Source organism: Phaseolus vulgaris, chromosome 2, assembly GCF_051622355.1.
Source record: "Phaseolus vulgaris cultivar YP4 chromosome 2, ASM5162235v1, whole genome shotgun sequence".
NCBI classification, from domain to species: Eukaryota; Viridiplantae; Streptophyta; class Magnoliopsida; order Fabales; family Fabaceae; genus Phaseolus; species Phaseolus vulgaris.
In genome coordinates, this window is record NC_143499.1 from 27452858 (window position 1) to 27476566 (window position 23709).

Below are 23709 nucleotides of genomic sequence, written 5' to 3' on the forward strand. Positions count from 1 at the left end.
TCTTTCACAGCTTCATCATGTTTTCCCTCCTCATAGCTATTTAAAAATTTTGCTTACTCTTTTTAAAGATCATCACACTTTTTAAAGTTCATCATGGTCTTTTTATCATTATCAATCACTTTTACACTTTTTTTTAATCTCAACATCTATACTTTTATTTTATGCAAAAACTATTTATATGAATAGTTTAATTATTTTCAAAATCATGGTTTTAAAAAAAATAAATATTTCACAAATTTTTGTATATGTTTAACTAATTTATAACATTTAACTAAAAACAGATATGCTAATTTTGACTAATTTTAGCCTTGAATCAAGATACATTGTATGCTTGAGTTGTCTCTTATATTGTTACAGGTTACAAGATGAATTGCATATTTATCATTCAAAAAATATATATAGCCCTTTTTGACATTTCATAATTATGTATATGATGATTAGGTGTGATGTGAACATGATTATACACAGGTGTAGCATGATAGAGGGATGATTTGATACATTAAAATCGAATTAAGGCATGATTACACTTTCATGAGTGGCAAAACATAAAAATATGATGGATTAAATTTATTTGTTTATGTATAATTGTATGAAAATATTATATAAATATAAGTATATTAGATGTGGAATAATAAATGTAGGTGTGACGTGGAGGGAATAGAGGGGGGAGGAGGGATGACGCGGAGAAGAGAAAATAAAAATAGGAAAAAGAGGAGTTGGAGTGGAAGAGAAGAAAAAGAAGGAATGAAGGCGGTGAGAAAGGCCCACCCAAAACGCATAAATTAGGTCTCACCCTTTATTTTATAATTCCCTATATTTCATCCTTCGCACCAATCCAAACCCGAGAAAGAGAAAAACAAGAAAAAGCTTCGCTTAGGAAGAACAACAAGAAGCTCTGGATTCCGCCTCTTCCCGTCCTTCGAGACGGTTGTTATGCTGCGTGCTTTTCAGGTCTCTTTCTCTTCTTTCAGATCCGATCCGATCCGATCCTTTGTCAGATCCTTCCGATTACATTTTCGCTTTATTTTCTCTTCCTTTTCTATTTCATTAGCCTTTTCACAATCCACCAATTCAATTTCTTTCTTCAATTCATTCTCGATGTTGGAGGATTACGCCTTCCTTCAATTTGACTTTCGTGATGGATTTTCCGCCTTTGTTTTTCTAGGTTTTTCTTTTCTTTGTGTGCTTTGGTCTTAGTTAGGGTTTGGAGATACGATTCTGCTTTGCTGATTGGGGCGGGGTAGTTTTATGCTTCTCGAGATTCGTATGGATTGTTGATGATGCTTGTGTTCCGGCTTCGGTGATAATTCTCGGTGTTATTAAATTATTTATGCTTTTGGTTTTTGGAATTTGAAGTTTTATTTGATGACAAAATCAATCAATTCCTAGAGCTGCTAATAGGCTATTTTACGCGTTGTAATTTCAATTCCGGAATTTTGTTCCTTGACTGATAATTTGCTCTTTTTTTTTTTGCCTGGAAAACTTTCAATGTCTGCACAGGATTTTCGAATTTTAATTGTTTGAGGTAAGTGTAAATGCAATTAGTTTTTCTTGGTCAGAGACTCGAAGTCTTCATCGCTGTTTTGTTGTATGATGTGAAACTAGTAGTTACCTGATTTCATACTTCATTCATGTTTTTTGTTGAGATTTTTTTTATTATATTGGTCATGTAATGGGGAAGAGAATTGAATATGGATTTTTTTAAATCTAACCCTCAAGCCTTTTCCGTGTTCTTTAATTATAGGTTGGTCTGGGTTTGAATAGAAAGGATCGTGATTTATATTTTGAGACATGGAGGGAGTTTGTTTCTGGACAAATTGCTACCAGTATCGGTTTTTTGCATTCCAAGAAGTGCTTGATTGGCGATTTTTCATCCTTGGAGATTTTCTTCGGGTTTCCTTTGTTAATTGCACTTAGTGTTCTGCTCCCGTTTGATGATCAGCACAGGGTACGTGATGCTACTTTCTTCTGATACAGGTGCTGCATCTTTAGTGCACTTGTGCAAGTAAGCGCTTATTCTTATTCTTCTTTCCAAAACACCAATCCAAAAAGAAGTTTCTTGATGAATGTTCCTTTGGCAGTGCATTGCTGACCCATCATTCAGTTAAAACTTCCGGTAAATCCTCTTGGGTAAGATTTCTACCGTGAAGAACCTCCAGAACGTCTTCTGTTCAAACTATTAAAAAATTGTCTTAGCCTATTTTTGCTTCTACAGGGCTGAAACATATAGAGCGGTGACTGAATATTGGATTCTTCCTGCATCTTTTGAGTGAAGCTTTTGCATTGAATCAGTTCGAACTGTAGTTATTGAAATAGCCTCCGTGTTGCTCTTGATGGGTATTGTTGCTTATAATACATCAGTTACCCTAAGTTTCTGAAACAAATCCTACTTTGGTTAGATGAAGTAGATCTTATTGTAGTTCTGAAGTCTTGGGTCAAGGTGATTTTAGCTTGAGAGAGGATAATGCTACTGCTTTGACCAGCCATTTTAGTGGGACCTGAGAAGTGTCAGTATGATCTCTGGTTCTTGTTCATTTCCACCACCTTTACTCTGCAACCATTTCAAAGCCGTGGGTCTATTAATGAATAAAGCTGTGCAGCCCCTCCATCTGAAAGTTTCTGCTTCTATGCCCCCTTTTGCTACGACAGAAAATTGATGGTGGATTTTGCTGGACCAGCAGGAACCTCTTAATATTTTATATAGCTCTGAGCATCATCTACACGAGATAAATGCCATTTATCCTTTGTGTTTTTGTTTACATTTGTTGAAGAATAAAGAAAGCGCTGCTTATTGTTACCTGGGAACAATGGAGAGGTGATTACTTTTTCCCGTTTTTGCAGGAATTCCTATTTCCTTCCTCCCGTGTTTTGTATTAAATTTCTTAGTACCTTTCTCTGCAAATACAGGTACAACTTAATTAAGGAAGTTGGTGATGGGACGTTTGGGAGTGTCTGGAGAGCTATAAACAAACAAACTGGTGAAGTTGTAAGTATTCTTTAACTGACATGATGGAGTTGCTCTATTTGAAGTCGGGTGGTGTCCTAATAAGTAGTAAAACTGCAGGTTGCTATCAAGAAGATGAAGAAGAAGTATTACTCTTGGGAGGAGTGTGTAAACCTAAGAGAAGTCAAGGTTTCAATCTTGCTTATCTTTCTTAAGTCTTTTTTTGTCATGCATTGTTGAATATTTATAATTACTCTCTCATTTCCCTTGTTGGCAGTCATTACGAAAAATGAACCACCCAAATATTGTCAAGCTGAAGGAAGTTATTCGAGAAAGTGACATTTTGTACTTTGTTTTTGAATACATGGTGCGCGATTAAAGTTAAAGTTCTGGTAGAGAAAGACTTGGTTGGATAATGCAAGATCTGATAGACTAATTTTAGTGTCAATTTGGTGTGTTGTAGGAATGCAACCTATACCAGCTTATGAAAGATAGGGAAAAACTGTTTTCTGAAGGTGAAGTTAGAAATTGGTGTTTTCAAGTTTTCCAAGGTCTTGCTTACATGCACCAGCGTGGATACTTCCATCGTGACCTGAAGCCTGGTACTTATGCACTATTTCCTCTAAAATCTGTTATATTATGCTTTTTTATTGAATGTGAGAGTTAATCTATTACTTCCATAATATATTAAATGTAAAGGTGATTTTTTTGTACATGTTTTATTTTCCAATATATCCTTTAATCTATGTAAAACTGCTTTGTTTATTTTCTTGTCTTTATCCCTTTTAAAATAGCCATCCCGACTTGTTCTCTTACTATTCGGGTTCCATTTGATTTTTACAAGTTCCAAATTTTCTACTCTCGCATCCCAACGGATGACTTCAATTTTTTTTTATCTTAAATTTAAATATCTTAAATAATATTTGAAATTTAAACAAGATAAAATAAATATGTATTAACAATATATTAAATTTAAAATTAATATACACAACAATATGTAGAATAATAAAAATTATTACAACAATTAAATTTTGACTATTAAAATAATAGTGTGATAAAAATGCAGATACATAGGTGCTAATGAGCATATGGTGTTTTCGGTAGGTTGTAAACTATATATAAAGACGTTTCTTGTTTACAGATACTTAGGTGCTAATGAGCATATGGTGTTTTCGTTAGGTTGTAAACTATATATAAAGACGTTTTTTGTTTACACAATATACCCTTTTAATCTAAGGTAAAACAACTTCATTTATTTTCTTCTGTGCCTTATCGCCTTCATACTAACCGTAAAAAATGATTCTTTCGTATTCAGGTTCCATCTGTGTTTTATAATTTCAAAGTTCTCTACCCTCTCATATCCCATTTGTTATTTCTCTAGTATTAAAATATATATTAAATTTAAACTCAGTAAAATAAGATGTATGTGTTTTCGCTAGTTTATATTACGTGTGTTATATTTTGCCAGAATTTTGTTCTCTTGTACTCTAGTTTTCTCTGGCTAACTGGTTATATACGTTTTCTATTTTGACTGTTAAATGCTAATTAGATGAACAGAACTCTATTGTTAGACAGACTTAAAATAAATAAACTGAGAGCACGGTCTACTGTTTATATTACTCTATCGCAAAATGCTTCTGTTTTGACCCAAGGAATGCTGATATGGTGCAGAAAACTTGCTGGTTACCAAGGATATAATCAAAATTGCTGATTTTGGCCTAGCCCGAGAGATCACTTCACAACCACCTTACACTGAATATGTCTCCACACGATGGTATGTGTAATCGACTTTCAATAGATGCTTCACATTCTGTGTTTTAGGTATGTAATAACATGCGTGATGGCCTTCCTGTTTAGGTACCGTGCACCTGAAGTGCTGCTTCAGTCTTATATGTATTCCTCTAAAGTTGGTGAGTGTCTGATTTGGCAACAATTGTGTCATTTACTTTTGTCACTTATATGTTTTTTCTAATGATGATGATGAGTAGCATTTTATTAACATTTTTTTCCCTTCTAGACATGTGGGCAATGGGTGCTATAATGGCTGAGCTTTTCTCTCTTCGTCCCCTTTTCCCAGGTGTCAGGTATTAGCTTCTTTTCACTTTCTGCCCCCTTCCCCCACCATACACCTAATATTGAATTTTTGACTGAGAAAAGAGCAAATACATCTTCATTAATTTTAGCACCTGGAACTCATGCAATTTATAAAATCTAATGTTACGATGTTTATTTGCTTAAAAGTGGTATCATATTCTAAAGCAGTCCTGATTAGCAACTGGATGTTGTAAATAACATGTTTCCTTGTGGCATGCAGTGAAGCAGATGAGATATACAAAATATGTGGTGTGATTGGCAGTCCAACCTATGAATCTTGGGATGATGGACTCAAACTTGCAAGGGATATCAACTACCAATTCCCGCAGGTTAGATTTAACCCGATCTTGCTATGTTTAGTAGTTAGCATCTGGGATGCTAGTTGCGTACTTACTTTACTACGTATAATGGCATTCTTCTAATCACTTTATATGCCTTTTATACTTTCTATAGCTTGCCGGTGTGCATCTTTCTGCACTGATCCCGTCTGCAAGCGAGGATGCAATCAGTCTTATCACAGTATGTAGTTTTTGGTATTATTTGTTAGTTGCTTAGGCCTGTGAGCCACTGATCAACAAATAGTGTGTAATGCATTTTCTTTCCTGTTTTATTCTTTTCTGTTAATGCAGTCACTTTGCTCCTGGGATCCCTGCAAGAGGCCAACAGCTTCTGAGGCCCTTCAGCATCCTTTCTTTCAGGTGATCTTCTAACTAGTTAATGTTTTATTGTTTTTCTTTTCGTCAGGAACGTATCATTTTTTACTTTAGAAGCTGTCTTATTCGGACTTTTTATTTGTTGTAGAGTTGCTTCTATATTCCTCCATCCCTTCGAAGCAGAGCAGTAGCGAGAACTCCACCATCCGGTTTGTATTATTTATTTATTAGCTAGGGACGTGTTTATTGTGCGAGTGGTGATCTTTATTGTCCTTTCTTTCCAGCTGGAACCAGAGGAGCACTGGATCAGCAAGGGGTCAAGAGATATCCCGGTGCTTTATCTTATTCAAAGATCACCAATCATTTTTCTTCCCAGAAATTACATCCTCCTTTAGCTTCAGGTGACCTATTACATTTTTATTGATTAGATCAATGTATGTGTTCTTTCCATTAATTTTTGTATATGGAGCAACACGACCCCAAATGTACACCGGTCGATGAATAGAAAAACCTTGTAATTAAAATATTTTACTATTCTTCGTTGATTTTTATAATTAACTACCCATGCTTATAATTCTTAGTAAATGAGATTATGATGTTCAATACAGAAATATTTTGAACCTTTTGACTATTTTGCCTCACGGTTATCAAGTTAATGGGTGTTTTCTACTAATAGATTTAGTTTTACTCATCAATAAGTAGATAGAAGCTTGCCTCTTCTAAACCAGAAGGTTCCTTGGGCGACTGGCTTCTGCACTCTGGATGCACCTTGTTTACTTTGAAGAGAATTCAATTATGTTATCATTAGGTTTAAAATATCTGTTTGTTTAAACAGGAAATTTCTTATCGACATAAAAGGTTTTCCCCGTTGGATTCGTGTATGTAATAAATAGGTTGTTGTTTGGTTAGTGAAATACTCTGTATATTTGTTAATGTGAAGACCGATGTTCTCATCCAATTAAGAATGTTACAGGTGTGCAACGGAAGCTGGATATGGTAAATCAGGTGAGTTATTCTCTTAACATGCTTTTGTTCTTTCCACCCCTCTCTCATTAACTAGCACTATATGCTTTCTTTTTATACCAAGAATATAAAAACATGATTACCAAATTTACTTGAAAGTCCTTTTTCGTATATTGATGGATGGGCTCTTGTATGGCATCTTGGATGGACTAATATGTTAATCTTAAGCTGGTTCCTTATTCAATCCATGTGTCATGCTAACGATTTCTTTCTGTTTCTTCTGTAGGATGGAATTAGGAATGAAAAACCTATGAGGAGTACTAAACCAAAGTATCGACAGCCAGGAAGGGACAGCCCAAGTAAGCCTTTGAGTCTCTGGTATTTTAATTTTTGTATCAAGTAGGGGTGTACCATGTCACAGGCTCCAACTGAATTGTTTTGAAATCCAACTGGTTTACACATCTATGCAGTAAATTAATAATTAAAGAAGCAATTGAAATTAAATTACCAAGTTACAAAGCTATATAGTTTACAATTCGCTGACTAGTGGTCAAGAAATAATAAAAATTCCACTTTAATTTGCTTACAATGATAAGAACGGCAAGGTTCCCATAACGCATGGAATCCGCAATTGCAGGGCTATATGGATATCTTAGTTGAGACTAGGATTATACTGTTGTATTGCTAGGTTTTAACGAGTTTTTAATAGTTTGAGAAAAGGTTATTCGGTTTAGAACTATTTTTCTAAAACAGTTTGCATTTGTGGTTCAAGAACTAGTTTTCCGAAACAGCTCCCTTTGTTTTCTTACACCGTTTAACTTCCCTCCCTGGTATCAAGTGTTTTCTTTTATCCCTGGTATCAAGTGTTTTCTTTTATGGGTCACTTTCAATTGATTGCCATTCTTTAGTATATCTTTGAGAGATTTGTTTTTCTGGATTGTCGTAATTATTGTTTATGGAAAACTGTGTTTGGTTGTTGGCAGCTTCTATGAACAAGGGGAGGTCTGCACGTGGGATTTCAGAAACAGCTGAGAAATTGGGCAATTTGTCTGTTAGTGGTAGAAGACAATCAATGGGGCAAACCCGTCCTCCACCAATGAAAGCTGGAGTGAATTGGATTTCTGAATCTGGAAACTTCATCCTTGGGTCCGCCCAGCAGCAGATTCAGGCTGGAAGAACTTTCACCAGAAAAGTTGCCGGATGAGTAAATGTGGAAGACCCTAATGTGCATGCTCAATGTTGTTTGTGTGAATGTCCTAAACTATAATTATGTGTGTTTTACAATATTTTATGGCTTTGGCCAACCCTAAACTACAAAACTAGTTTGTATTGCCTGTGCCTGTGTTGTGACTTGTTGGCAATCGTCTCGTACATGTGGGACATGCAGAGCTAAGCTCATACTTTAAACTATAAAATCAAAGTTTTATATAAATAAAGTTTGGCATACACCTCTGACATGCTACAACACGTCTTCTTATCTTCTGTATATAAGCTAATAATAACCATTTTCTTTCCTTGTTAGCGTAATACTTTACTATCACTGATTTCTAAATGTAAAAAAGGTGTGTTTATTCATTAACATGTATACGTACTAGATAAATTGATAAGTTATCATATAATGTTAACCTATATAATCATGGATTTTATTCAAGTTAAGGTTGAATGCTCAAATTTTATTTTATTTTATAAAAACTATCTTTTTAAAATGATTTTTTTCTATGTTCTCTTTAAAATTTCGGAGAGCTTTTTTATATCAAAAGTAGCTTAGTAATCTTGGTAGAATACTAGAAATTGTTTTTCAGTAAGTTTCTTTGGTCTTCTTTTTAGTTAATTTTTAGAATTGATTATATGTCTAGTTCTTAGTGTTTGTTTGTTATTTTTGGCGGTAAAGTTGAGAGCTTAAATTTAATCTAAGCACGTTAAAAAGGGTGAGAAAAAATGTATTGAGTTAAAATGATTGAATTTAGGAATGTAATATGAAATTAGCATAGAAAATTAAATTATTGAAGTTCTCATAATATGTGGTGCAAAGAACTATATTTGGTAGGTGATTTTTTTGTTATGTAGTTTTATCGTGGTAGCAATAAATAATAGATGTAAATTTTTTTAAAAGTGGAAACAGATGTGCTACTGATGTATGTGAGATTTATGATATAAGATGTTGTGATATTGATGAATGTGAGATTTATGATATGAGAGATAGTTAATTGGTTTTAGTTTTGATTCTAATATATGTTTAATAATTAATAAATTTGCAAAAATTATGAGATTTGAATAATTTATATAAATTATAAAAATATATTTTAATGTATTGATTTTATTTTATATATTTGTGTGTTTTATTTTTAAATTGTGATGATCATGCTAATATGTGATATTATAAGAAACATAGATCAAAATAAACTTTAAATCTTAATAAAGAAGGACGACTTTTAACTATAGTATTCAAAATAATAAAAAATAGGGATTTTTTATTTTTTATTCTTTTCGACTTAATGTGTTCCTTTTACGTTTTTTTCATCACCTTCAACCTTGTTTCTAGTTCTATCTTTAAGTCTTTATTGCTGAAAAAAAAAGTCTTTATAATGTTTTATTTTTACCTTAAATTACTTTTAATATTTATGATATTTTAACAAAATTTATTTATATAAATATAAGTATTTTTTTTAAATCAAGTCACTTATCAAAAATATCCTTATATGCATTCTTAACGTTACACAACTCACCAGACTAAATCTTGAAAACTTGAAGTTAGAACTTAACTATAACATAGCACAACCTACTAAACTTTGAGTCATAGAACTTGAAGTTAGAACTTAATGTTACACACACGGATATATTATATATATATTTTCTTTCTATATGTATATTATAATTTGAAAAGATAAATTTGTTTTAATTTTTTTAAAGTGTAATGCAGATAGATGTTCATATCTATGAAAATTAGTATTAATGTAACGATTAGTGAAATGGTATAATGTGTATGAAATTAAAATTTTGAAGAAAGGATATTAATTTGCATTTTGGCCAATTTTTTTATTCTCAATGGCTTGAAACAAGATCAAGCATCCTAGCACAAATTACATAACTCTTGGAATAGCCTTTCATCTAACAGTCTATTATCACCTTTATGTTTGACCGTTACAAGTTTTTGTACAATAAGGTCAAATCTCATTATTACTAGCAAAACAGTTGTTGCATAGTAATTTATCTAAAAGAGATGTATAATTCCAAACTCATTTCCTCCTTTCTACTAGGTCTCCTTAAAAAACCCTGCACTTTTTTCAGGAACACATTCATTCATTGAATCAACTTCCTATATCATTGATTCATTTAAGTATTCATCGTAATGTTATATGCTAGTTCCTAATACGGTGATAGAAGGTGCAATCTTCACTTTAGTTAAATGTTTGTTTTCATGTTAGAATAAAGCCATAATGAAAATTGTGGTTTACACATTCTTTATTTCATGTTTGAGAATAGACTTTAGTTTTTCCTAATACCTCCATGGCTCAAACGATCATTTTGTTCTTAAGAAAATACATTTTGAATGATAGAGATTATACAGGCCTAACACCTCCCTAGCTTATGCATCATTGACTCCATGAGATCTATTTCAATATAGAGATTCTTTTAAACATTTTCATTTGTACTTTTAAGGTATTTCTGTCTGCAAAAACAGAGCTCAATATTTCATGAAGTATAAACTTGTTCACACTGTTAATATTGGTAGTTGTGCTTGTAGATACAGACTATAAAGTATTAAGAGATTACCTTTTGCATGCAAACTTGCAGTAAGTTTGAAATGCCTCTTTGTTTCAAACCATGTTGGTTGCATTGCACAGACTTCTCCAACATTCAGTCATTGCATATGGTACTCATGTGCAAAAATGTCTTCTGCATTCTTTTAATCTTCAAATTGTTAAATACCATAGTAACAATTAAAAACTCATCCTATGTTAAATTATTGTTTTCTAACCGTTCTTAATTGTTAATATCTTAAATATTAAAGAAGTTAAACTAAGCTGATGGAAGACCTAGCATAAGGAATGTTTTGAATAACTTTAAAATCAACAAGATTGAACTCAATTATTTAGAAGATAGAGTATGAAACTAAGCATAAGAAATAACACAAGAATGAAATTAATATTTGACCATTTTTATTTACAAATTAACATATATTAATTTGCTTTGTTTACATTGTTCCATTGAGTAAGCTTGTACCCACTTCTTGGAGAGGTGAGTTGACGCGTACAAAGAAACAAAAATTAAACTTTTAATTTTTCACTCTTTATAAATGTAATTTTAACGGAATACACATGGATTAGATTCTCACGAGGACCAGATATTTGTGGTGTAAATCTTCAATACCACAAGAACTCGTTTATTTTGTTACATAAACAGAAATGAAAACTGTAATTGAGTGTTTATAAAATCCAGTGCTCCTCCTCCTCCTGAGTATCCCACCAAAAGCATTTTATTTTTCTCAGTGATAAAGTTTTGCAGAAAATGTTTGCCTGACACGGGAGTGGTAATTTTGCAGAAAAAACCAATATTGGTGCGAACAAAGTTACCAGTTTTCATAAAGCAAGTTCTTTCAAACTACAAATATATTAAGTATTCATCACTTCTTATTACCTCACCTACAAGTATATTTTAATATAACTTGTACAGTAAGGAAATCTCATTAGAGTGGAATTTCTCTCTGAATAATTAGCAACTACATTAAGAGATAAAATATAAAGAATTAAAGGTAGAAAGGAACATGCATGTTAATTAGGAGAGGTTAGGGGGGAGACTTAGGCTCAATTCCTTTGCATGAACCACAGTCCTAAAACAAGTTATACAAAGAAAAATCATGGTAAAATATAGCTGGAACTCTTCGTTGAAATTTCAATATACATAAGAAAAACCAGATCCAATCTGCAGGATTAGTAGACCATATTGCAAGTGTGCTCACAAATCAGATTCAATTTCCAAATGTTTTTCTTTTTGTACAAATGCTAACTTTTCATGATCTAGAACAGTTACCAGGTTGCTGGAGTCAAGATAGACCTATCCACCCATAGGATGGGAAAATAAAGCACTAACAAGCAGCTTAAATCTGGAATTAAAAACATCATGACTCGCCTCACCTCACCTCTGATTCAAATGTGAAAACAACTCTTTTGTTCTGTAAACTTCCTTCTACACAGGTTGTCCAGGTAGCCTATAGTTTCCAATACTATGACGGCTGACCCTTAAATGCGGGGCTTGCATTGTTTGAGAGTATCAACAATAGAACTCCACTTGTAAACTGGAGTAAACTACACTACAAACTCTAGGAAACAAAATTGAGGATTCCACCCGCTTGGGACATTTCTCTTTCAAGGCCAAGACACGTCAAAGGTATTGAGCTTGTATTCTTTCTCTGTTGTCTTCCCACCATTTCTTTGCATGCCCCTCCCCAAATTTCTCCCGGCTGCAGATAGAGTTGATAAACTGTAAAATCAAAACCTACGAATCTTCTAGAAGATAAAGTTATCCTTACTAATATATATATTCATGTGTGTGTGAGAGAGAGTATGTATATGTCTAGAAAATTTTTATTTTTCAATGAAATTTGGCAACATGTCAACATGCAGTCTATTGGACCATTTCATCATCTCACTTCACCAATTAGTACATGTTTCCTTGGATGATGTTTTTGGGAAGGAACATGTCACATGTTTTATTGAGGAGGAGGAACCACTAGAAACTAGAAAAATGCTGACATGCATGATAATGTAATATTACCTGAATCTAACACGACGAAGCTCCTTAGTTCCATCAGCTAATTGCCTGATCGTAATGTACACTCCAGGTTCATCTTGCTCTATCCATTCTGCCTCCAGGTCACTAGCATTGCTCATTGAAGGCTCATCTCTAGAAGAAGTGGTTGTCCTTGATGCTTCCACAGATGACCCTGCAGGGAAGTTTTGACCACCACCGTGATCCATAGCTTCAGAGTGGTTATTCAATGAGGGCTTATAGTGATTCCTTGGTGTCCATTCCTTCAACGACATCGACCCCGGGCTTTCTTGTCCAGATGTCAGTCTTGAGTAAGAAGAATCTCTTTGCTGCTCAAAGGAAACAATGTATATTGACAAATGTTGAACTCAATATAGTATTTCTCTTATGGCAATGCCTTCTCATGACAGTGATTAACTTAATGGTAAGTGTTGTTGTTGCAGCCTTTTTCATAAAAAATAACAAGGTCGATGAAATAAACTGTTAACAGCTTAACATCATACAGGTGCAGAAGTTGTAGATTACCTCATCCTCAGATCTGGAAGGAGTGTTAAGAGCTTGTCGATTGAATCTCTGGACATTGTAAAGTTCCATGATTCTGTCATAATTCTCACCCCACCATTTTTGAGCTTGCCACTTGTCAAAAATCTCTCGGCTTCAAATTTAAATGGTAAGTGCTTTCAGTCTTCACTCCTAGTGGATACTTAACTTTTGCAACAACTAAAAATTTCATATACTTTGTATGATATTAACTATTAAGGCCTCGATGGTACATTTTCTACCACAACTTAGAACATGCAACTACATCTTTTGGTTCCCATTTTCAATTCAAATCTATCTCTACAAATGGAATCTATGTCAAGGGAAGTGGCAACAATGCAGAGTTAGCCCAACAAATTATTGAACAATTTAGTTTGAACGGGTTTATTATTTAATGGTCTGAATAAAGAATCAAAGGTCTAACTTTAGTAAAACAATTAATAATATTCTCTGTATAACAATAAGTTCTCATAATAGGTAACTTATTAGGACATATTGCGACTAAATCTTTTAGCTCCCACTTTCAATCTAAATCTATCTTTACAAATGGAATCGTGTCAAGGGCAGTGGCAACAATGCAGAGTTACGCCAATAATTAATAACTAATTTAGTTTGACTTGGTTTATTTATTATTTAATGGTCTGAATAAAGAATCATAGATCTAACATTAGTAAAACCTCGGTACCTTTTAAGGTTTAAGTTGAAGGTAACACTATCAAGGCTTTCGATTTCTTAACATACCTGAAGCGAATTCTTTTGAGATCATTTCCCCCTCTGGGAAGAGACACAAAGGTAATGTGAACCCCTGGTTCCACCTGTGCCATCCACTCCTTGGTTTCATCCTCTTCCTCAACAACTACATCACATGCTGGTGCTGAATCAGGTCCTCTAGAGGTCCTATCACCACTGAACCCCCCCATAAATCTTTGGTCTGATCTACCACCAGGGAAATAGGAGCTTGTGAAGTCCCAAGCAGGGGTTGAAGTTGAGCTTGCTCCTCCAATATAGGGGTATGGAACCCCTTCTGAAATGGTGTCAAAGTCAGGATATGGCCTCTGTCCTTTCTTGTAGGTACTGGACCCTGTGCAAGGTCTGCACTGCTTGTATGAACCTGAAAACTTCAGTACCATATCCTTTAACTGCGTATGCAGAAAAGGAAAAAAAAAAATCAAATTAACATCAATGCATTAAAAGTTTTAATTTAATTACGTACCAAAGATATCTATTTTCTGAGAAACATACAAAATTTATGACAAGTGACATTTGATAAACAAATAAGTCCTTCTTGGATGAAAATTAAAAAAGAACAACACATATCTATCAAGCTGCTAATGGACATTCTCAAATGGCGAGAGAAGTTACTTTCAATTGAGCAATTATTTTAAGATTGATTATAAACTGGTTTACCATAACACGCCACCAAAAGATAAATTTAGACGTGAAACGTGCCATCAGAATACTGTTACATAAAAGTGCATTAAAATTATTTCAAGACGAATATAACTGTATCGTATATTTTTCAAAAGTTGCATAATACATACATGTACTTGGTCAACACTACACCTTCATGTAAACTTACTTTTACAAATCATGCTACTTTATCAGAATATCTCAAACTTTTAGAAAAATTGAGATTCTTGAATAGTTACACATTCTGCATCTATGGATTTGACCAATGACACTTAAATTGGGAAGCATCTGATGGGGAAGCGTTTAAAAAATATTTTTAGTACTTAAAAATGTGTTAAAGCTTTCGAAACACCTGAGTGCTGTACTTTCCCCTTTCCCCTACAGCTAACAATGTAGATCCCTCCTTTACATATTCCCTTTTAAAATCCAATGTAATTTCCAGTGATACATTTGATGGACAAATAATTATATATAGGGTTTAGGGTTTCTCAACTTGCCAGAAGTAGAAAATACAATTCAAATTCCCCACTCTAAAAAGCCTTTTAGTTTAGTGATATTGGACCCCCCCCCAAACCCCAAATAAAAAAATATAACTAAAATAAGTTAAGTAATTTAGAGACATCCAAACAGAGCATGCAGCAGAAGTGTTTGTCAAATGGCTTACATGGGAAGAGTAGGGAAACTAAGTCTGGATGTTCAGAAACAAAAACTAAAAAATATGTTTGGATGAAACTAGATGGAGCCTAAGGTTTCAGATTTGTGTCATTTTCGAAGCATCGTGCTATAGCTTTACAGCTGGTATGGTGGAGAATGTACTTGGGTATAGGATACAAGTGGATGACAACAACAACAGTGAACATGAAAGTCCATTATAGGAACCTTATATATATCCTACTATCAACTATGTACCCCCAATGGAAAGCATTTCCTGTTTGTACAAATCTCCAACAATATCTATCCAAATATTATTTGTCAACATTTTCACACAAATCAGAAACATATGGTTCAAAATAGTTAGGAGGGGCGTCATAACATGCCTCAAATACAAGTCTCTAATATGATATTTCAATCAAGGTTCCCCATCTCTTAAAAAAGGTTAGTGCCTAGTTTAATATTAAACATGAAGATGTGGGCAACTAGTGTGCAAATATACAAGAGAAAAACAATTGATAGGGTAACAGTCAACCTACTTTCACTCATATAACCGTTCTCTTCCTAATGAGTGTTAATTAACCAATGATTACCATTACAACATCATAATGACTCATCAATCAACAATGGCCGTTATACGGCTACTAAGCCTAACTATTAAATAGACCTAAAGGACGCAATGAAAAACCAAACCACTGACCCAAAGACATTGGTTTTCTACTTCCGGAGGACCTACTACCGATATTCTATTGAGAACCTTAAGAAATGCAAATAAACTTTTCTGACAAAAACACTCCGCAAATGATATATTTTCTCCCATAATAAGTATCTATACATGTTGCATATGGACATAATAGAAAACTTTTGGGACGACAAGAATTCAAGGATGGGCCAGACACCAAGATACGAATATAGCATTCCCTTCTGTGCTAGGCATCTTTTCTAAACATTATTACCTAAACCGCGGAATGTGGAACATGTTGCCACATTGCCACTGCTGCTCTTCACGTCCCAAATCAATGAAGATTTTTACTTTCACAGCACATTAGCTTTTAGTTCTTTGAAAAATGGGCAACTTAAGGTAGTTGTTGTAAGTCAATGATAAGTGAATAATCTCAAAGTACTAACTCTAGGCTATACCAGCACTAGTCAAATGATAATGAAAACCCGGCACGTTATATGGTAAAATTCTACTAGCTATACATTGGAAACATAATGCTGTCCCTATTATAAAGTCTGATTCGAAGAAACCAACTTGCTCCTCTCATGTGGCATTCTAAGTAGCCAAAAAGGTACTGGTAACCTACTTGGCAAGTTGGTTCCGTAATTTCTTACTCTAGAGAGAATAGTAAGCACTAGAACAGACTTGACTGGTTGAAAATGCTATATGGTAACGTCACGGCACCACCACATGCATGGAAATAAAACCAAGCACTGGACCAAATCGTGGAAGGAAGTGGACCATCCGTCAACAGCAAAAGTGCCCAAAACGCACCACACTTACGTCATCGTAAACCAGCACAATCCTCACCTATGATGCTTATAATATAAATATCACAAGAGTGTGAATGTGTATGTAGGCCGTATATAGGTATACGTGGAGGTAAAAGATTCAAAAGGGGTGGTCCCCACCGTAGTATGAGGACCCAATATTGGTTTGATTTTGTTGGTTTTCACTAGGATGGGGAAAAGAAGCTAAGCTGCAAAAGAAAAGTTTGTAGATGTGAAGAGTGAGATGGGACTAAGAACCTGCGCACTCAGGCTTTTGACAACTTCTTTTGTACTCGACGTGCCACTCTCACCACCTTCTTCCCCCTCCTCCGCCGTTTGCTTCGTACACGCTATGCATGTAAACATTTCCACCACTTCTCACTGATGCTCACCTTTTTTTGTTTTTCTCCTGCACACCAACGACAAAGAAACAAAAGCGTTTATGAGCAAACAAGTGCCGAAAGTTTAAACCCATATGAGTTAATACGCACGCCGTTGGCTTTGATTTGAAAGAAGAAAGAAAAACATAAAAGAGCAATGAATAAAAAATGAAAAACGAAACGGTTGGGGATAAAGTCGAGATATGAGAATATATAGGTGGAGGGAATCACTTTCATTGAATAAAACAGTGACAGGGAATGACCATTTCCGGTAAGTAAAAGCAATGGTTAGAGATAAAGAAGGCACCGAAATAAAGAAGAACCAGAAGAAGCAACCGAGTTAGAATGCAACTAATGAAATAATATTAATAATAATAACAATGAAAGAATTGAAAAGAAAACTGGTGAGGTAACAAAATGGTCCTTAGCTAAAAATACAAAAGGGAAAAGCAAAGCAATCTTGAGCAGCACAAGGCTCGGGATCAGAGCAAGAGCAAAAGCTATAGACACCCCAAAACCGAAAAGAAGGAATAATTGAAAGCAGAAAGAAACAAAACGGAGGCAAGTGCGAATAAATGCAAAGAAAGAGTGAAGGGTCATTGATCATCCTCGTTAGAAGAATGATCAAGAATAATTCCACAATGCCACATACTTACTGCTGCAAGCAGTTGCAGTGATAGAAGGTAATAAGTAATAATGTGGGGTGGTGCTTTATCGTACAGAAATCGAAAATAAAAGAAGCAAAGCGTGTCGAAGCCGAAGTTTTCTGACACGTCCCTCACGCACCCGTCTACTCTTGTGATTCTCTTCTTCTTCTCTCTTTATCTTTTCTGTAAATCGCAATCAATCCCCGCTCTCCGAGATAACACTCCAAAACCAAAAAGCTAAGCACCACCGAGTCCAAGTCCGAGTCCGACTCACTCACTACCTTTTAGAGAGAGAAACCACTACCCTTCGGCAGTACTGCAATTATTATTACTCGTTCCAAAGAAAATAATAATACGAACAAAAAACAAGGTTATTGTCACACGCTAAACAAAAAACAACATGGGTTGAACGTGAAAAATTGTTTGTCGGAGGATGAAAGGTGTGTGTGATGCAGGCAAAGAGACATGAGAAGAAGATGAATAAGCAGAAGAAGAGAATTGTTGTATTATAAAAGTGATGTCATCGGTATAAATAACTATTCGAAAACGACTTACCAAGGAAACCTCAACTGCTTCTTCTTGTGCTTTGTCTCTCTGTACACACACTCTCTCTCTCTCACACACACACACACTAAGGAATCTTCTACGATCTTGTTCTAAGCTTCAGGTTTTGGTCCTCTTTATACTCGTTCCTTCTCTTCCCTCGGCCTCATCGATGGACGGTTCGTCTGCACCACAAGCACACGTTTTGTTTCGCTTTCGGAGGCGCACTCCACCCCCACCACCACGAAAACCGTGCTTGCTACGTTGTCGTTTTTCGCATGGCCATGAAAATGATGAAATCGGTCCACATGCCAAATTGCTTGGGATCCGAAACCTAATTGTCGAGTTCTATGTCAATGCAACTAAACAACAAAGATTGCGCAACGCACAGCTCACACATGCTCTGTCACTTACAATGAAGCACTACAATGCCATACAAAAACACTGACACGCGAGAATTTGGAGATAAGAACAAAAACTCCACGGAGAGAAAATGCAGTACTGAGCTGGGAAATTTAACAGAGGAAGAGAGTGTATGTGTGTGTGTGAGTATGTGAAGGAGTTACGAGACGAACTGAGACGAGAATTCGAGGTGCCGATATTTTGAAGAGAGGAAGACAGTGTTTGAGGTTGTCGTATTTATATTTGAGGGTGTGGGGTGACGGCATCAGGTTTGGGCGTTAAGTTTTTTTGAAGGAAAATGTTTTAGAGAGAGAGAGAATGAACATTGGGACCTACATGTCTGGTCCAGGTTGATCCAATGGTGAAATTTGTAACTTTTTTTTAAGATGAGGCTACGTGTCGTCTTTTCGTTGGCTTTGATCATTTGATGTGTTTTTCAGGGGAATGGATGGCTGAGATTTGCTCAGGAGATTGGGTTGACAGGTTTCAAAATTTTGGAACTTTCCCATCCAGCTTCTATGTTTTTAAATGTAGATTTTATTATCATTTATTTTTCATATTTAAATTTACATCTAATTTTATCCTTTTTGAAATTACTTGCTTTTGTTTACTAACGTTTAATTTATCATTTTTTTAATTAAAATGATTAAAAATAAATACAAATAAAGTGGACATAACAATCAACCAGCGTGTTATGTGACTTCACATTAATTTGTATAAACTAATGATAATTTTCACTATTTATTTTGATAAATTCTGAAATGAGATTATTTTTGTTCATCGTGCTACTCCATTAAGTATTGTTATTCCCTATAAGAAAATCCATGTAATTTTAATATAAAAAAAATTTGGAAAACTAAGTTAATAATTAGAAGTTATATAAAGGTTAGATAAAACCATGTATTATTAAAAAGGGAAAATTCGTGACATATGTACCATAACTTATTATTTAATATACACATGACATGAGTCTAATTTTAGAGTGATGGTGCTAACTCGCATTATTCAACATGATAAAATGTGTATTAAATAATTATGAAAGGTAATCAAACACTATTAGAAATTAAATCGGAAACAATAGAAAAACATAATAACATCACATTTTTCACTTAACATGGTCATTATTTATTTTGTAGTACAAATTTTAGATAGAGTAATATAATTTTCTTTAATTTAGAGATGAAGTTCAAACTCTAATTAAATAATGTTATAGATTTATCAATAACATCATCCTCTTACAAGCCACATACATAACTTGTGAAACACCCCTTTCAAAAGAAAAAAAAAAACAAATTGATGATCATGTTCTCTAGTATTAAATATTCATTCACTACATCCTAATAATGAGACCACTTGCTTTAATCAATTTTTTTTTTACAATTTTCTGAAAATGAAACATTCTAAAATACCAACTTGATAAAACACATAACTAGAATAATTGATGTGAGAGTTGAACAAGTGAAAACTTAACCAATATAGGTTGTTAATTTTGTTTAAAAGTAAAAATATAAGTTGCATTTTTGAAAAAGAGAATCAAGAGAGTAAGAATAATGTTTCCTTCCATGTTAAGTGTACGTTTGAACTTTAAAGGGTTGCATGTGCAACAATTTATTTGTCATGCTAAACTTCAAACCCTAGCTATAGATTACTAGAGATCGGTTTATTCTAAACTTGATGCTTTTTGTGATCATCGATCCTTTTCATAAAAAGTTCATCACTGTCTTCATCAATACCTCAAGTTTCTTTCACATGCATGAAGCTTATTCTATCAAAAGACATTATGGTAATGGTGATTTTCCAATTCATACTTCTCAACTTAGAATATATGAATCTATGATTCTACATTTTTAGACTCTATCATAACAACTACTCAATTCTGAGAGCTGAACTTATCCATGCATCATATCCTTTAATAAGTTTGATAGGACAATCAAACCAAAATTAATCATAATTAATTTTTATGTAAAGTTGGTTTACTCAACCCATTATAGATCAAAAATAAAATCATACAAATTACCACTTTACATGCAAGGTTATATAACACTAGGCTAAATTTATTTTAAAATCATTTAAAAATAAAGAATATGTATTTTTAAAATACTACGAAAAATATTAAATAGAAAGTAATTTTATAGAAATAATAATAATTAATCATTATATTAATTAAATTAAATACTATTTTAAAGACTAAAAAAAATTATTAATATTTAAGAGAATAAAATTGGTAGATAAAACTTTGAGAATTAATTAGATATTAATTTAAAATTATTTATTAATTTATTAATAATACAACTATTTTATATATTAATAATTTTTTGATTTTTAATATAATTTAGTTAATATAATGACTAATTATTTTTTATTTTTAAAATTAGTTTTTATTTAATAATTTTCTAATAATAAAAATTATTTAATTTTTCATTTCTAGTCTGAATAAGATCTTATGAATTTTAATGAAGTGAAGTTATGGCAACCAAAATTAGTTAATAATGTTATAAGCTATGCACACAAGTGTAGTTTTGAGTAACGTTTACAGTATTTTTAAAGCTACTAAAGTAAATTAAAAACCATCAACATCAAAACACACGCATGGGATTTTGAAATAGTAGTTAACAATTATTAACAACTTTTACTGAAAAATTTACAATAATTATACATAGAAATCAAATTATTAAAATGGTTTCAAAATTTAAATTATTTTTTCTTAAAACGGCTACCATCAAGCAATAACTAATAATAATTTTTAGATAACTAAGCATATGCATTTTATAAATTTTTTCTTTATTGGAACCAACAAAAGTGGGTGCTTTTAACATAAAAGTTAACTCTAATTTGTTTTGGTATTAAAATAATTATTGTGCTTTAAGAAGCATACATGTTTTAACATAAATCTAATTACATTCAAATAGGGGACTAATAAAAAAACATGGTGAATAAAATTTGACATAAAACTTAAAACAGATAGAAAAAGAAAGAAAAAAAAAAAGGCATCTTAAAAGGGACAAAAGTTGGAGCACTGTTGGAAAATACTCTCTGCTCCAAATACGACATTTCCCTATTCTGTCTGCTCATATACTGAACTAGAATCGTACCTAACTCTGCTTTTTTTTGCCACTGAATGTCACTTCCGATTCTACAACTAAACTAATGGAGATCATGAATATGGCTAAAACTCAACTTAACTTTAATTGGCTATAAATTACTTTTGTAAAGTGATTATATCAGTGCATATTATAAATCTTTTAAAAGGGTTGTTTAACATGTTAGAAACACACTAAACTCAAAAGTGTGTGTAGAAACAAACAATGATAAAAGGAATTCTCACCTTATAAACTAAAAAGAAAAGGTTAAGATGAGATTGATGATGGAGAGAGGGGTAGGTTACAGAATCGTTTGGTCCAATCAGTTTGCAAGAGTTTAAGTGCCACTGCTCCAATTCAACATGTCTCAGTGAGAGAATCAAAATCAAAATTGGAATTGCTATTGAAGCAAGATTTTCAATATGCTTCCACAACACACAACACAAAGATTGAAACCGAAGTCCCTTAATTGCTTGTGAAATGTTTGGTTAGAAAAGAAAATGATTTTTTCTCTTATTGGATTGCTGATATAAAAAACTATATATGAATATGAAACTGCATAAATACTCAAGATCGTAATATAAGCAAAAGTATATGTGTCTTCCATATTTTTACAAGCTTTATTCTTCACTTTTCTTTTCAGTTCAGAAAGAAACACTTTTAACGTGGGATTCATATAAGTTTTTTACTTTTATTTTCTTCCAAATTTTTTCCTTTTATTTTCAACTAAACCAGATAGATGTTTAGTCTCTCTGGTATGTCCATCTTATAGTCATATCAGTATCAGCCTTAGAAGAAGTTGGAGGGAATGACTGTCATAGACTTATGATTAAAAAGGTTCTAGTTTTCTCTTACACGATTTTAACATCATAAAAAAATAATTTTTTAATGATATTTCAATGATCACACAAACCCCTTTTCAAAGATGATATTTTATATTTATGTGTATCTAAAAGTAAAAAAAAAAGAGCTATAAAAAATAAAATATGTTATAATACTTATTTATTAAGAATCTTTATTTTACTTGGTCCATCATCAACTGTGCTGTTTTGCTTTTGCTATTTTGCCTCCTTTCCATGACTAACTAGCAGGGCATAGTCAGAGAGTGTGCAACCCAAACCACTTCTCCCCAGAGCATAGAGTGATTTGTACGGCAACCAGAAAGAACAGCACTTGCTACCGGCTATACCAGTGACTAATGTGACTTTTTGGCCTTGGCCAGGAGAGTGTGCAACTGGCCATTATAGGTTGTGAGCATGGCTGCAAAGTTTGCACTATAGGCAAGTGATAATGTGCTTTACCCTTGACTTAACCCATCACTTATTTTGTTTTTGTCCTTTGCTTTATTCCTAGGGCTAACTCTCTCTTTAAGCAAAGGATGGTTGGAATTGATGGAGAACCAAACTACAGCACAATATAAAACTACTACACATTCTCTTTTTGTATTTCTCTGCATGTGTCAGCATGCCACAATATTTCTTTTGTTGCTTAGTGTCTTCTCTTTCTGAGCCTGAGAGAGGTTATTCCATGTGTCACCATCTGCGGGGCCATGCTTTTGCTAAAGAAGTTTTTACCGGATCTTGTTAGTGAAGAAAGCATAGTCAAGCTTCAAAGCCATTCCTTCCCTCCCTCCCTCATTCATATACATACATTGCTCTGATTTTCAACAGAATTCAATTCAAATATATCCGACACTTTAATTACCTCTTTGTTATTTTGTTCACCTCTCTTTATCTTGTATGTTTAAAGAGAAAACACAATTGTTAACTTACAAAATACAATTGTTTTCTGTTACTTATTTGCAGGCAGAACAAACCAAATCTTAGTTTTATCTTTTTTTTTTGTTTTCTGTCACTTTGAGGAGGGTCTTTATTTTTAATATGATATACCCTTTTGTTTCTAACGTCAAGGATTGGTAATTCTCTAGTCATTTAAGGAACTTACATCATATATTTTATATAGGTACAAACAAATTTGAGGATCAAATCCATGATAAACTAGCTTTATATATCAAAACTGTCACATCTTGCACTTGCTATTACAAACTCCGTGTGTGCATTGAAGAAATACAAGTCTAATGTATGGATCCAAATTCTGTAATGTTGAAAGCCTTAGAATCTATACGTTTCATCAAGCTTGTCA

At 33.4% G+C, this 23709-nt stretch overlaps 2 protein-coding genes and 1 long non-coding RNA gene across 6 annotated transcripts; 2 read left to right on the forward strand and 1 right to left on the reverse strand.

Moving 5' to 3' along the window:
- The first annotated feature begins 715 nt into the window (after window positions 1-715).
- Window positions 716-1878, forward strand: LOC150029085 (uncharacterized). Its single transcript, XR_016518584.1, has 2 exons — window positions 716-951; window positions 1745-1878. It is a non-coding gene; the product is annotated as an uncharacterized LOC150029085 (long non-coding RNA).
- A 337-nt stretch (window positions 1879-2215) lies between these two features.
- Window positions 2216-8122, forward strand: LOC137811175 (cyclin-dependent kinase F-4). The gene is made up of 16 exons (XM_068612802.2): window positions 2216-2815; window positions 2908-2986; window positions 3065-3133; window positions 3222-3311; window positions 3408-3546; window positions 4616-4718; window positions 4802-4854; window positions 4962-5028; window positions 5259-5367; window positions 5492-5557; window positions 5668-5736; window positions 5840-5900; window positions 5976-6092; window positions 6665-6696; window positions 6941-7013; window positions 7638-8122. The coding sequence occupies exons 1-16, from the start codon at window positions 2808-2810 to the stop codon at window positions 7856-7858; spliced, it is 1356 nt and encodes a 451-aa protein (XP_068468903.1). The 5' UTR covers window positions 2216-2807; the 3' UTR covers window positions 7859-8122.
- A 3401-nt stretch (window positions 8123-11523) lies between these two features.
- On the reverse strand, window positions 11524-18740 carry LOC137811176 (protein BREVIS RADIX). 4 transcript variants are annotated; one of them, XM_068612807.2, is made up of 6 exons: window positions 18098-18740; window positions 16774-16924; window positions 13705-14102; window positions 12949-13078; window positions 12430-12752; window positions 11524-12115 (listed from the first exon to the last, which is right to left on the reverse strand). In XM_068612807.2, exons 2-6 carry the CDS (start codon window positions 16879-16881, stop codon window positions 12037-12039), a joined length of 1038 nt encoding a protein of 345 aa, XP_068468908.2. In that variant the 5' UTR covers window positions 16882-16924; window positions 18098-18740; the 3' UTR covers window positions 11524-12036. The 4 variants fall into 4 exon arrangements, with proteins under 4 accessions (XP_068468908.2, XP_068468909.2, XP_068468910.2 ...); XM_068612808.2 differs by lacking the exon at window positions 18098-18740 and adding an exon at window positions 17682-18056; XM_068612809.2 differs by lacking the exon at window positions 18098-18740 and adding an exon at window positions 17552-18056.
- Window positions 18741-23709: the final 4969 nt, after the last annotated feature.